This window comes from Hipposideros armiger, unplaced genomic scaffold (assembly GCF_001890085.2).
Source record: "Hipposideros armiger isolate ML-2016 unplaced genomic scaffold, ASM189008v1 scaffold_457, whole genome shotgun sequence".
Lineage (NCBI taxonomy): Eukaryota > Metazoa > Chordata > Mammalia > Chiroptera > Hipposideridae > Hipposideros > Hipposideros armiger.
In genome coordinates this window covers 1,096,255-1,109,175 of record NW_017731807.1, presented here as the reverse complement: position 1 = coordinate 1,109,175, position 12,921 = coordinate 1,096,255, and the positions used below count along the sequence as shown (strand labels likewise).

The window sequence follows — 12,921 nt, the reverse complement described above, 5'->3', positions numbered from 1 at the left end:
TTTTTATTGGGGAATTGGGGGATAGGAACAGCACTGAGGAATTGGGGGAAGGTTGACAGACAAGGTTGCTGTCGTTTTGTTCTTCAGTCTAGTTGTGGAGGACGTTGCTTCACTGGCCCAAGTTGGCACCATCATTGCGCTCTTCCCGGGTGAGGCAGATCAGTCGCCGGCTTCTGGATGGCCGCTCACTGCGGCTGCTGGCCGCTCACGCTGGCTGCTGGCTACACACGGTAGCCCATGGCAACCCACTGCAGCAGGGGCTGCAGCGTACGCAGTCTCAGCCGGCGACTCACCGCAGCCCAGCTCCAGGTTGAGCCGTTGTTCAGCATCTTAGCTGTAGAGGGCAGTGTCGCTGGCCCTCATATGTGGGATCCGAACCGGGGCCCTCTGGCGTCCCAAGCCAGCTCTTAACCAACGCGCCACTTGGCCAGCCCCGAAAACATTTTTATCTCAGTTTTCTGGCTTTTCTTCCCAGTGTCTTGTTTGGAGTGTGTGTGTGTGTGTGTGTGTGTGTGTGTGCGCGCGCGCGCGCGTGTGTTTGTGTGTGAAGGTCTGGCAAAGGCAGGCACCTGGGTATGGGCAAAGGCCCCAGAGTTCATAGCTGCCCTTTTAATCTTCCTCCCACTACCCTACTTCCCAGGCTGGGGTGTGGCTCATTCCACCCCCTCAGTTGCTTTCATAACACACCCCCTCCCCAGCCCTGGAACTCAGCTCCTTAACCATAGTGCAAATTAGAGGTGAGAGGGACCCCTGCCCCCAAACCCCACGGATACTGACTCCCAGCCAATCAACATCAAAGCCTCTCCATGGGACAGGAGAAGTCAGATGCTGGTACCAGAGAGACAGAGACTGAGAATTGTGGGTAGGCAGGGGGCTCAGCAAGGTCAAACCTACTTGAGAAGCTAGATCTTAGGTCTTCCTTCCCTCCTCTCCACTCCCACCCCCGGGCCTTTCGCCCTCTCTCTCTCTCCACACACACACACACACACACACACACACACACACACACACGCCTGACACAATGGCCGGGTGGGGCTGAGAAACTGGCTTCCTCTGTGGAGATCTCAATCTGGGTCCTCAGTTCCCGCCCAAGAAACACAGGAACAGACACTCGGAGACCTGGCCCCACACTCCTTGCTCCAAGGGGCAGGCAGGACAGGCTGAAAATAGAAACCGCTTCCAAAAAGATAAAGGTAAATTCAGGGGGAGCTACTGTAGAGTTAGGGAGGAGGAATCCTGGGGAGGGGGTCCCTTGGTGTAAAATAGTGGGCTGGTTCACACCCAGGGAGACAGGTTGGAAGCTAAAGGACAGGCTATCGGGTGAGGTATGGGCGAGATGGTCAGACAAGCTGCGGAAGAACACACACACCACCCCTTAGCTGATACGGAGGTGTCCTACTGTCAGCCCAGCCCTGTGCCATTTCCACCCCAACCTCACCCCTACCTCTGTTCACCCCCAGCCCGTGAGCCCCCATCCACACAGCAATACAGACAACATGCACATACAGAACAACCCATTGTCCACACCTGAGTTCCAGCCTTTCCCCAGACCATGTTAACCTTAAAAACCTGGGACACGGGGTCCATCATCTTCCAGAGCCCCAGTGTGCGCATGTGGAGTGTGGTGTGGTTTGGGGGGGGGTGTCCGGTTGGGAGGAGGATCGGATTCCTGTTTCCTGCTCCTACTCACTCAGCCCTGGGAGGTGACTGAGAGTGGAGAGGACTCAAGGGTGAGTGCTTGGGCTGAGTACCTGGGTCTCTGTGAGAGGCCTGAGTGGGGGGTGAGAAAGGAAGTAAATGAAGGTAACTGAGAAGGCAGGGTGGGATCCCTGAGGGGGAAAAGGCTGGAGAGGAGCCGGCCAGCTGAGGAGGCCACTGCCTGGGTCATCTCGATAAGGGGCTTCCTGCCAGGATACAGAGGCCATTGAGTTGCAAGACTCACAGTCTACAGCCCCCAGCCTCCACCTCCGAATCATTTCTCAAGAACCCAATTGGGGGCCTGGAGGGGTCTGACTCCCCTGCTGACTCCTGAAGGGAGTTGGGGGTCACCCTAATCTTCCAGTCCTGACCCTGCAGCCTTCTCAGGATTATAGCCGCATTCCCAGAGACAGGAAATGAAGCCTAGGCCTCCCGTGTCTTAGCCCCACTGGTCCTCGCCTCTGTCTGGTCTCCTCACTACCACCCGGGCATCCTGGCAGAGCCCAGGCTTCCACTGAGGTGTCTCTCTCTGTGACCAGATGGGAGGATGGGGAGCAGGCAGGAATAAGAGGATGGAGCAGGAGAGACCATGCCTGGTCTCTTGGGGTCAGAGGCTCCAGGAATCTTCATGGCAGGAAAAGGAGACTAAAAATAATCCGGAAAGGGAGAGTCCGGAGAGAGGAACTGGGAAATGGGGGGCGGAGGGCCGTTGGAGCAGGGAAATAGTGATGCGTCCCTTACAGCCCAGGCATGCGTGTGCGTGTGCACAGATGCACACACACTACAGATACTCCCACACAGACAGCACATAACACACATAAACCCTCGCACCTTTCTTCCACCACACACTATACACTGTGTACTCCGCTCTCCCACTGCATACCCACCCAGCAAGCATATAACAAACACATTCTCAAAACACATCATACAACACCTCTTTCATATAGCAGTAGAAACAGCACACACATACTGTGTCCACAAACACTGAAACCATGCACACCAACTTCCACAATACACACTACAGACACATAACACACAATTCACCAGGCATACATGTAGTGGCTATACTGGCAAGCCAAATTCCCCTTACTGATCCAGTTCTCTTATACCCTCTCCCCGCCACTTGGGTCTCTACCCAAGCACCCCCACCCCAGCCTCACTGTCTTCTCTGGCCTGATTGTGGCCGCAGAAGACAGAAATAGAAGGTGGAAGGGCCAAGAAAGGCAGTTGGGAAGGTCCGGGGGTCTCAGGACTAAGAAGGAGAGGTGAAAGATGAAGAGAGAAGACTGGAAATGATAAGAAAAGAGAAAGTACACTAGCCTTCCCTCCTGGCTCCCAAATCATGGGATGATTTGCTTGCAAACAATTGCTTCTCAGAGTCCTCAGTCTACCCACTGCAGGGCAGTGGTGGTGAGGTATGCAACAATAATGGTCTTTCTACCTCCCTCTTCCTTAGGGGATGACTCCAGCAGAGCACCCCACTCCTTTGAAGAGCTCAAAGGAATATGTCAGACCAGTCTCTTCCTATAGCAACACCCCCTGCCCAGAAGCCCCCTCGGATCATCCGCCCCCGTCCCCCTTCTCGACCCCGTGCTACCCAGTCCCCAGGGCCCCCCCACAATGGCTCCTCTCCACAAGAACCTCTCATCACCTCCAATGATGCACCAACCCCAATGTACAGCCCCATCTTCTGGGAGCCCCCAGCCTCTTCCCTCAAGCCCCCTGCCCTTCTGCCCCCTTCAGCTTCTAAAGCCAGCCTCGACTCCCAGACTTCCCCAGACTCGCCTTCCAGCACCCCCAGTCCAGCATCCCGGCGCTCCATCTCCCCAGAACCTGCCCCCAGGTCTCCAGTCCCTCCACCCAAACCTTCTGGGTCACCCCGCACGCCTCTGCCCCTGCCTCACACAGTCCCCCGTGTTCGTGCCCAGGATGGCTCTACCTCGGCTCTAGGCACTGTGCGGAGACTGGCTGGCAGGTTTGAATGGGGAGCTGAAGGCAGGGTTCAGGCTGCAGATGCTCAGGACCCAGCTCCCCAAGGGGGAGTGGATGTGAATGGGGAGGGAGACACGACCCAGGGCATCCTCACAGGAAGGGGATCCCAGGAGAATGGCGCTGCAGGTAAGCATGTCATGGGGCTAGGGTGGGCTCAGTCCAGCTCATCTTCTTTCTTTTCAATGCTTTCAGCCTGAGTACTTTCAGGGGCTACCTTTTTAAAAATGGGTTCCATGTTTGGAAAACTGGATTTCCAGATTTCTGGAGATTTGAAAAGAGTCAGGGTGGAAGGGATAGACGCCTGGGGCTGGACCATGTTCCCACTGTTAGGCAGGTTAAGGGGAGGGAGGAAGCCTGGGCAGGGCGAGGTTAGGCCCCAAGGGTCTTCTCCTTAGGACACTTTCTCTCCCACAGATGCTGCCCTGGCCTGCCCTCCCTGCTGCCCTTGTGTCTGCCACGTAGCCCGGCCTGGCCTGGAGCTCCGATGGGTCCCTGTGGGGGGCTATGAGGACGGTCCCAGGGCTCCCTGCCGAGCCTCCCCACTGAGGACCTCCCGCTCCCGCCCCAGCCCTCCCAATATCAGTCACCCCGCAGTGGTCCTCACATCCTACCGCTCCACTGCTGAGCGCAAACTCCTGCCGCCTCTCAAACCCCCGAAACCAACTCAGGTCAAGCAGGATGCCATCTCTGGGGACGCCCCACAGTCAGATCTCGATCTTCCCTTTGAAGATGGAATCCAAACAGGTACAGGGCCTGAAGGAGTGGATCCCTTGGCTGGGAAGGGAAGGGGTGGAGATGAAGCATTCTAAAAACCAACAAACCGCAACCTCCAGCAGACCCTGAGCTTTTTGATTCCTCTACCAGCTGCTGCTCTGGGGCTGATGGGCATTGTAGTTTTTATAGTAACAGTCTTTGCTGGGGCTGGAGTCAGGAGTCCTGAGATGGGGATCCTGGAGCTTTGTTCTCTTCACTCTGGATTCTCTCTGCAGGGGACAGTCCTGATGAAGCTCCTCAGAATACCCCTCCAGCAACCATAAAGCGCAGGTACTAAACACCCCACTTACTCCTACCTGAGGGCAAACTCACCTTCAGTTCCTGCTAAATCCCACCTCCACAAAGGTGGAGTGAAGAAAGGCTGGGGCTCTAGAGATAAGCAGCCCTGGTTTCTAATCTCAGATCTGTTCCTTATGAGCTATGTGACCTTATATAAGTCACTTAACCTTTCTGGTCTCAGTGTCCTCATCTGTGAAATGGGGGTAAGCATACCGACTACTTCATAGAGTTGTTGGGTATGGCATTGGTAAAGAGCTGGCCCCTAGGAAGTGCTCCATATTAATTCTCCCACATTAAGCCTCTATTGCAATTATTGTCTACAAGTCTATTTGGCAGCCATGAACATCTCTTCTGTGTCATCTGGGCTTGTTAATGATCTTAGATTCACCACCGTTATCCGAGTTGATCTGAGCCCATTCACTTATTCAATGAATGTTTACCGGTGTTCATTCTCCTGGGTTTTTAGCTTGGGTGAATGGGTGTATGGTGGTGCCAATGACCAGACCAGGAAAAACAGAACCGCAGGTGGTGGTGAGAGGTATGAGTTTGGGTTTGATCACATTGAGTTTTACTGAGGCACAAATAAGGCATTCCAGATAATGGTTGCTATGTGAGAGGGCTAGAGATAAAAACTTGGAAGTTTTTGGTACAAAGTAGTTGAAAGATAACAGGAATGGATGGAGCCCGCTTAGTTCAGAGCCTCCCATACAACAGGCACATAAAAAAATCTGGGCTTTGGGGAACTGCCAGGGTCCCTGCGTACAACTTTACACTATTATGTGGATAACACCCCTGGAGGTATGCAACGGTAGTGGCTCTGGTGGGCTCCATCCCTTTTTCTCTCCACAGGGATGGGGAAGGGCCTGAGGAGCTGAAAGAGCAGAACTGGGAGCTGCCCCTGCAGGATGGTGAGGGCCTCTGGGCCTGGGGGTCCCTGCTGTGACCATAAAGCAGAGGGAAGGGTTCTAGGGCCCTGGACTTCCCTGATGTGCTGCATCTGTTCTCCAGAACCCCTGTACCAGACCTACCGAGCAGCGGTGCTGTCAGAGGAGCTGTGGGGTCCGGTCTGTGAGGATGGGAGTCCTTCCCCAACAAATCCTGGCGAAGGTCCCACCTTCACCCGGCCCCCTGGACCTCGCAACACTCTGTGGCAGGAGCTTCCAGCTGTGCGAGCCAGTGGCCTCCTGGACACCCTCAGCTCCCAAGAGAGGCGCATGCAGGAGGTGACACGCCTGGGGTCTGGCTAGGGCAGGAGTTTGACCTGGGCCCTGGACTGGCTGGGAACTGGGCTTTCCACTATTGCCTTTCCTGTTTCCTCAGAGCCTATTTGAGGTGGTGACATCTGAGGCCTCCTACCTGCGCTCCCTGCGGCTGCTGACTGACACCTTTGTGCTGAGCCAGGCTCTCCGGGACACACTCACCCCTCGGGATCACCACACCCTCTTCTCCAATGTACAGAGAGTTCAAGAAGTCAGTGAGCGGTCAGTGGGGTCCTGTCCTCTTGGCAAACCAGGCTTTAGGCTGCTGAGTACCCTTCAGCTTTTGCCCTGTTCCAGGGCCTCCCTTCCATGGGCCCAGTTAGTGCCCAACTCTTCCCTCAAGAACCCAGGATGCCTGGCTCTCTGCCCCGCTTCATTGCTCTTTCCCCCACTCCTTCAGGTTTCTAGGGACATTACTGTCCCGTGTGCGCTCTTCCCCTCATATCAGTGACCTATGTGACGTGGTGCATGCCCACGCCGTGGGGCCTTTCTCGGTGTATGTGGATTACGTGAGGAATCAGCAGTATCAGGAGGAGACCTACAGCCGCCTCATGTGAGTGTCCCAGAGGCAGGGCCCAGGTTATGCATGTGAGAGGAAGCTGGGGAGCAGGGTTGGGGTCCAGGCCAGGGTACGCTGCGGGATCAGGGCCTCGAGGCAGACACCAGCTGCCTGGGTCTGCTTCTGTAGGGACACAAATGTGCGCTTCTCCACGGAGCTGCGTCGGCTGCAGAGCCTCCCCAAGTGCGAGCGGCTCCCGCTGCCGTCCTTCCTGCTGCTGCCCTTTCAGCGCATCACGCGGCTCCGCATGCTGCTGCAGGTACTGTCCTGGCCTGGGGACTTTTCCGCCCCATCAACCCCACTGGAGACTCTCCTGGGGCCTCTTGCCCAGCCATCACCATCTCCCACCTCACCATGAACACAGGACTCCCCTAAATCAGACCTCCCAATCTGGGCCTCTCAATCCAGGACCCACTAAGCCCTGCCTGGAGCTACCCAAATGTCTCAAGGAGCAACGTAGGTGCAGGAAAAGAGCCCCTGGCTAGAGGCATGAGTTCTAGACTTGGCTCTGCCACTGGCTGAGTGACCTTGGGCAAGTCTCTTTCTCCCTCTGGGTCTCATGGGGAATGTGGTAGGTGGTCTTTGAAGTCTTCTCAGCTATATCTTCCACTGCATGCCTCCCCGATGGGGGTGATATCACCTCTAAGGAGGCAAAAATTCGTTCTTTGAGGAGTGAAAAAAATCTTAAATATTCCAATGGTTGTGGTACTTCAAAGGGTTATGGTACATAAATAGATATACAGTGTATCTATGGTATTAAAATTTCTTTAAAAACTCCATAGCAGGGTGATACCAAAAAAAAAAAATGTTGAGAAACAGTCTTCTATCGCAGAGCAGAAACTTCTCCCTAAACCACGTCACCCAGTGTGGGGATCTCAATGTGAAGAGTTCTCAACTAGATCATCAGCGTCTTTATGTCTTATTCAGCTTTGTATATCCCAAGTGTAGGCAAGATAATCATAATCATAATCTTAATAGTTAAACAGCTATTGAGTGCTCTGTTTTTTGCATGGTTCTAAATGCTTAACCTTACCAACAACTGTGTGAGGGTAGAAACTATTATTGATCCTACTTTATTGATGAGGAAACTGAGGCACAGAGAGGTTAAATAGCTTGCCCAAGGTCACACAGATAATAATTAATGGAGAAAAACATTAAATCCAGGCACACTTAACAACTGTGCTATATTGTTTGTACTAATAGTTGTGGTTAATAATTATTAAAATAATAGCAACCTTTTTTTTTTAGCACTTACTATGTGCCAAGGATTATGCTAAGTACTTGACATATATTACCTTGCTGAATCCTCACAACAATGCTATTGCTAGACTAGGTGGGTATTGTCCTCATTGTACAGATGGGGAAACTGAGACTCAGGGAGGTCATGTGAGTGGAGAGGTCTCTTAGCCTCGTTGAGGCTGGTCACTCAGCCCTGTGAACCCCACACTGAGCATTTTTCCAAACCAGGCAATGGTTCTCTGAGCTGCAGCCCCTCTGAATCCCAGGGCTGCAGAGCAGGGGCCCAGTCACCCTCCCTCCTTGTCCTCAGAATATCCTGCACCAGACAGAGGAGGGGTCCAGCCGCCATGAGAATGCCCAGAAGGCTCTGGGTGCTATCAGCAAGGTGGGCAGGGGGGATGCTGAGGCCAGGGGAGGTGGGAAGAGGTGGAAGGGAGTAGGGGTGGGTGACTCAGCTCCCCTTACCCAGATCATTGAGCGTTGCAGTGCTGAGGTGGGACGTATGAAGCAGACTGAGGAGCTGATCCGGCTCACCCAGAGGCTGCGCTTCCACAAGGTCAAGGTGAGTCTCTGCCCAGACTCCCCCACTTCCCTTTCCCCATGGTGGTGCTGCTGTGAAGAAGCCAGAACCTCCTCCCTGCTTCCTCGCAGGCCCTGCCCCTGGTCTCCTGGTCTAGGCGCCTGGAATTGCAGGGGGAGCTGACGGAGTTAGGGTGCCGGAGAGGGGGCATGCTCTTCACCTCACGCCCCCGCTTCACTCCCCTCTGCCTGCTGCTCTTTAGTGACCTACTGCTCATCACTCAGCCCAAGAGGTGGGTACCAGAGAGGATGGGAGCCCAGGCAGGGTGAGGTGGAGGAGTCCAGCTGGACTTCTATTCTCCCTTTGAACTTCCTCTTCTTTGGGCAGTGGGCAGCGGCTACAGGTTCTGGATTATGCCCATCGCTCCCTGGTCCAGGCCCAGCAGGTTCCAGACCCATCTGGGCCTCCTACGTTCCGCCTCTCCCTTCTCAGCAACCACCAGGGCCGCCCTACCCATCGACTACTCCAAGCTTCATCGCTGTGAGTTGTGCATCTTTCAGAAAAGACTTTTGGGACCTTCACCTGACTTCAGAGCCCACCACCCTCCTGCCAATCTCGCTCCTCTGTGGCCCCTGCCTAATCCCCAGTAAGATCTCCTGGGCTAACTGTGACCCTCCCTATGTCCCCACCAGATCAGACATGCAGCGCTGGCTGGGAGCCTTCCCCACCCCAGGCCCCCTTCCCTGCTCCCCGGACACCATCTATGAGGACTGTGGTAAGTAACTGATAGTGTAAAGAGAAAAGGAAAAGTGAGTCTAAAGGGGGATATGGGGGGGCGGGAGGAACTAAAAAGAGCCTTGATTCTGCTGTAATGTCATCCACCCCAACCAGACTGTTCCCAGGATCTGTGTTCAGAGCCTTCTGCACCAGCCAATACTGAGGGACGGAGTCTGGAGTCCAAAGCTCCCCCCAAGCACCTGCACAAGAGCCCTGAAGGTGAGAGACTCTTGTATTTATTCACTCAATAAATATTTATTAAACACCTATGAGGTGCCACTCTCTGTTCTATACACTGTGGACCAAACACACAGAGATTCCTGTGCTGCTGGAGCATATGTTCTAGAGGAGGAGAGACAACAAAGAATAAACAAGATAAATAAGTAAATTATATATAGTGTGTCTGAAGATGATATGGAAAAACAAAAGTGGAGCAGAGTCAAGGAGGTCAGGAATCCCAGAGTTGGGTTGGTTACAAGTTTAAATAGTGAGGTCAAGGTGGACCTCAGTGAGGAGGCACCATGCGAGCAATGACTTAATGAAGGTGAGGAATTTAAGCACATGGCGTCTGGGGGAAGAGTGTTCCCATCAGAGACAAGAGTCAGTGCAAAGGCCCTGTGGCTGGTGTGTTTGAGTAACAGTAAGAGGGCAAATGTGGCTAAAGGGAATGAGGATAGAGGAGAGAAGAGATGAGGTCATAGAGATAATGAGGACGAGGTCATGCGGGTTCTTGTAGGTCTCTGTAAGGACTTTGGCTCTCACTCTGAGTGAGATGAGCAGCCATTACAGGGCTTGACAGAGGAGTGATCCCGACCCTCTTTGATGCTATTGTCACCTCCACCTCCAATGGCTTTTCTAGGCTTCTTAATCCTTACACTCACCATGACACTCAGGCATTAGACACCATGGTGTCTCCTTTCCCTCCTGACCTGTTCCTTGCCTTGGCCCCACTTGGACCCTTCTCTCTCTTTCTCCAGGCTGGCTGAAGGGACTTCCTGGGGCCTTCCCTGCCCAGCTGGTGTGTGAAGTCACAGGGGAACACGAAAGGAGAAAGCACCTTCGTCAGCACCAGAGGCTCCTTGAGGCTGTTGGACCCTCTTCAAGCGCCCCTGACGTCCCCCAAACCTAATGCAGGCTGGGAAGGGGGCACAGGTTGGGACAGCTGGCAGTGTGGCACAGAGGACAAAGCCCATCCATCTGTTGGATTCGCTGTCTGTGGAAACACTACCTCTAGTGGCAATCAATAAAGACCAAGCTTCAGGACAAGGCAGCCAATGAAAACAGGGCTATTTGAGCTCGGGCAATAAGGGAGAATGAGGATGGCTTGAGTAAGTTGCCAATGGAGACAGAGGCTTAGTGCAGAGCCACCGAATGGGTGCTGAGGTGGCTGAGCCCCTGGCCAATGAGTATCCCTGCTATGCCCACAGCCTAGGAAGATGAAGCCAGGTTGATGCAGTTAAAAAAGGCCGCATTGGAGATAATGTCCTAGGATTAAAATAGCCAACAGCGATGAGCAGGGACCCATCCATCCAAAGAAGATAGTAATCTGGACCCAAGAGACCAATAGTGACTCTGCTTGGTTTTACAGCCATGACCCGTCCTGCCCTTTGAGTCTAGAAAGTATTAGATTCCATTCTCGGGTGCCTCCTGTGTCCTTTTAAGCCACTTCTCTTCCAAAAGAATCCAGAGCGTGTTTATCAGAGAATCTGTGTGTGTATGTGCATGTGTGCTTATGTATGTATATGTTTCTGGTGAATGTGGTGTGTGTGTGTGTGATCTTGCCCGCTGCCAGATGACTGAGTGTTCCATTTCTTCCCTCACCACCCATTTTAACTATTATTTTCTCTGAGAAAGACACTAAGTCTGAGTGCCAGAGGAGTTATGTGCTGGGTATAGCTTGGCAGCCAGAGGCCAGGGTTGGGTTCTGGGGTCTCTTGGAGGCCAGGGTTCCATGACAGTTGGAGGGTGATATTATGAAGCAGCCAAGCAGCCTGGCAAGGAGCCTGAGGGACTGCAGATGGCCAGTAGCTGGGGCCGAGGCCCCCTGAAGCCCAAAGGCCCTTCTTGCCCCAAAGCTTGGTGTCTAAAATCTCTGCCTACAGATCCCCCAACTGAACAATAATCAGTTGCACAGCCTCAGCCTTAGGCTTCAGACCAGCTCTGGACCCCAAATTTGGGTGAAGAAACAGGAGCTGTGGATCATGGGCTGGCTGGTGAGCCCCCTGGCCTTTCTTGCCTTGATCCTGGTCTTCTCACAGAAACACTGGACCAAGCAGTGGGCAGAGAACAGAGAGCAGTGTTGCTGCCCAACCCCATTCAGAGTGTCTGCTTCTGGATGAGAAACTGCCCTCATACAATGCCAGAGGGAGGTGAAGGATGGAGATAGAGTGGAGCAGACAGTTGCTGGCGAGTGGAGCCCGGCCTGGCACACGGCCTTCCCTGAGCTAGGCCCTCATACCTTCCCTTCAGCTCATGTATAACAACTTGTCCAGGACAGAAACTCCCATGCTGACCATGGGAGGTGTAGGAGGGACCCTGGGAGACTCAGAGCGGGGAAAGGCACTGGCATATGAAATGTCCATGACTTTGGAGATTTACCTAGCACACTACCTGGCATATGAGAAACCCTCAATAAATGTTGGTGGAGTTGTATTGAGGCTTTTTGGGGTACTGAATACTTAAAGAAGCAGTGGTTTCTAAATGTGGCTTGATAAGGGGGATGGGACTGGTTGGAAAGGGATTCTTTGAAAGCAGAGGTCAGTTCTGCTGGAAACTGGGCTTGGAGACTAGGAGCAAAGCCCTAGTGCATCGGCCCACTCATAGCTACTGAGGGACCTAAAGACAGCAGTGGTGGTGGATTTGCAGATGCTGGGGCAGAGGGCTCCTGCAGGTTGGGGAAGAAGACAGGGCAGGGCCAGGTATGGCTGGGGCTGCAGCAGGGGATGAAGATGCAGTAAGCAGGACAAAAAGGGCAATCAGTCAGCAGTAAAGGTCCTTTCCTGATCAGTCAAGCATCTCTGTGTTTAATGCAATCAATTTTACACCCATTTATTGAGTGCTTTCTAGGTGTCAGGCACTGTTCTAAGAGCTGGAGATACAGATATGGAAAAAAACAAGGGAGCCTACATTCTGGGAGGTTGGGGGGACAGGTGGAGAGAACGATTACCAATTGTAAACACATTTAAAAAAAAGATTTTATTGGGGAATTGGGGGAGGGGAACAGCGTTGGGGAATCAGGGAACGGGAACAGACAAGTTGCTGTCCTTTTGTTCTCCAGTCTAGTTGTGGAGGACGTCGCTCCACTGGCCCATGTTGGTATTATCATTGCGCTCTTCCTGGGAGAGGCAGTTGCTCGCTGGCCACTGGATGGCTGCTCACCGCAGCTCATGAAAGCTCACACCCACTGCCGGCCAGCCCCACTGCAGCCTACGCCATCGCCGGCGACTCACAGCAGCCCAGCTCCAGGTCGAGCCGTTGTTCATCATCTTAGATGTAGAGGGTGCAGCGTCACTGGCCTCATGTGGGATCCGAACCGGGGCCCTGCTGCTCAGAGCTGGCATCCCAAGCCAACTCCTAACCAATGCACCACTCGGCCAGCCCCAATTGTAAACAAATTAGTAAGATAGCAGTGAGTGCTATGAAGAAAATACATCAAGGGCTGTGATACAGAATGCTGTGTGTGTGTGTGTGTGTGTGTGTGTGTGTGTGTGTGTGTGTGGCTTTGGGGAAGACCCTGGGGGAGGTGACATTTCAGCTGAGATTCAAATGACAAGAAGGAAGCAGCCCTGGGAAGATCTGGGCAAAGAGCATTCCAGGGGTGGCAA

General features: G+C 53.5%; 1 protein-coding gene across 3 annotated transcripts; it reads left to right on the top strand.

Moving 5' to 3' along the window:
* Window positions 1-1,064: 1,064 nt before the first annotated feature.
* On the top strand, window positions 1,065-11,749 carry ARHGEF15 (Rho guanine nucleotide exchange factor 15). Of its 3 annotated transcripts, none has more exons than XM_019665889.1 (17): window positions 1,065-1,193; window positions 3,155-3,816; window positions 4,105-4,434; window positions 4,680-4,734; window positions 5,210-5,281; window positions 5,593-5,651; window positions 5,752-5,966; window positions 6,064-6,224; window positions 6,403-6,555; window positions 6,691-6,820; window positions 8,111-8,185; window positions 8,270-8,362; window positions 8,452-8,612; window positions 8,708-8,860; window positions 9,013-9,095; window positions 9,212-9,316; window positions 10,075-11,749. In XM_019665889.1, exons 2-17 carry the CDS (start codon window positions 3,204-3,206, stop codon window positions 10,224-10,226), a joined length of 2,610 nt encoding a protein of 869 aa, XP_019521434.1. In that variant the 5' UTR covers window positions 1,065-1,193; window positions 3,155-3,203; the 3' UTR covers window positions 10,227-11,749. The 3 variants fall into 3 exon arrangements, with proteins under 3 accessions (XP_019521434.1, XP_019521436.1, XP_019521435.1); XM_019665890.1 differs by lacking the exon at window positions 1,065-1,193 and adding an exon at window positions 1,670-1,730; XM_019665891.1 differs by lacking the exon at window positions 5,210-5,281.
* Window positions 11,750-12,921: the final 1,172 nt, after the last annotated feature.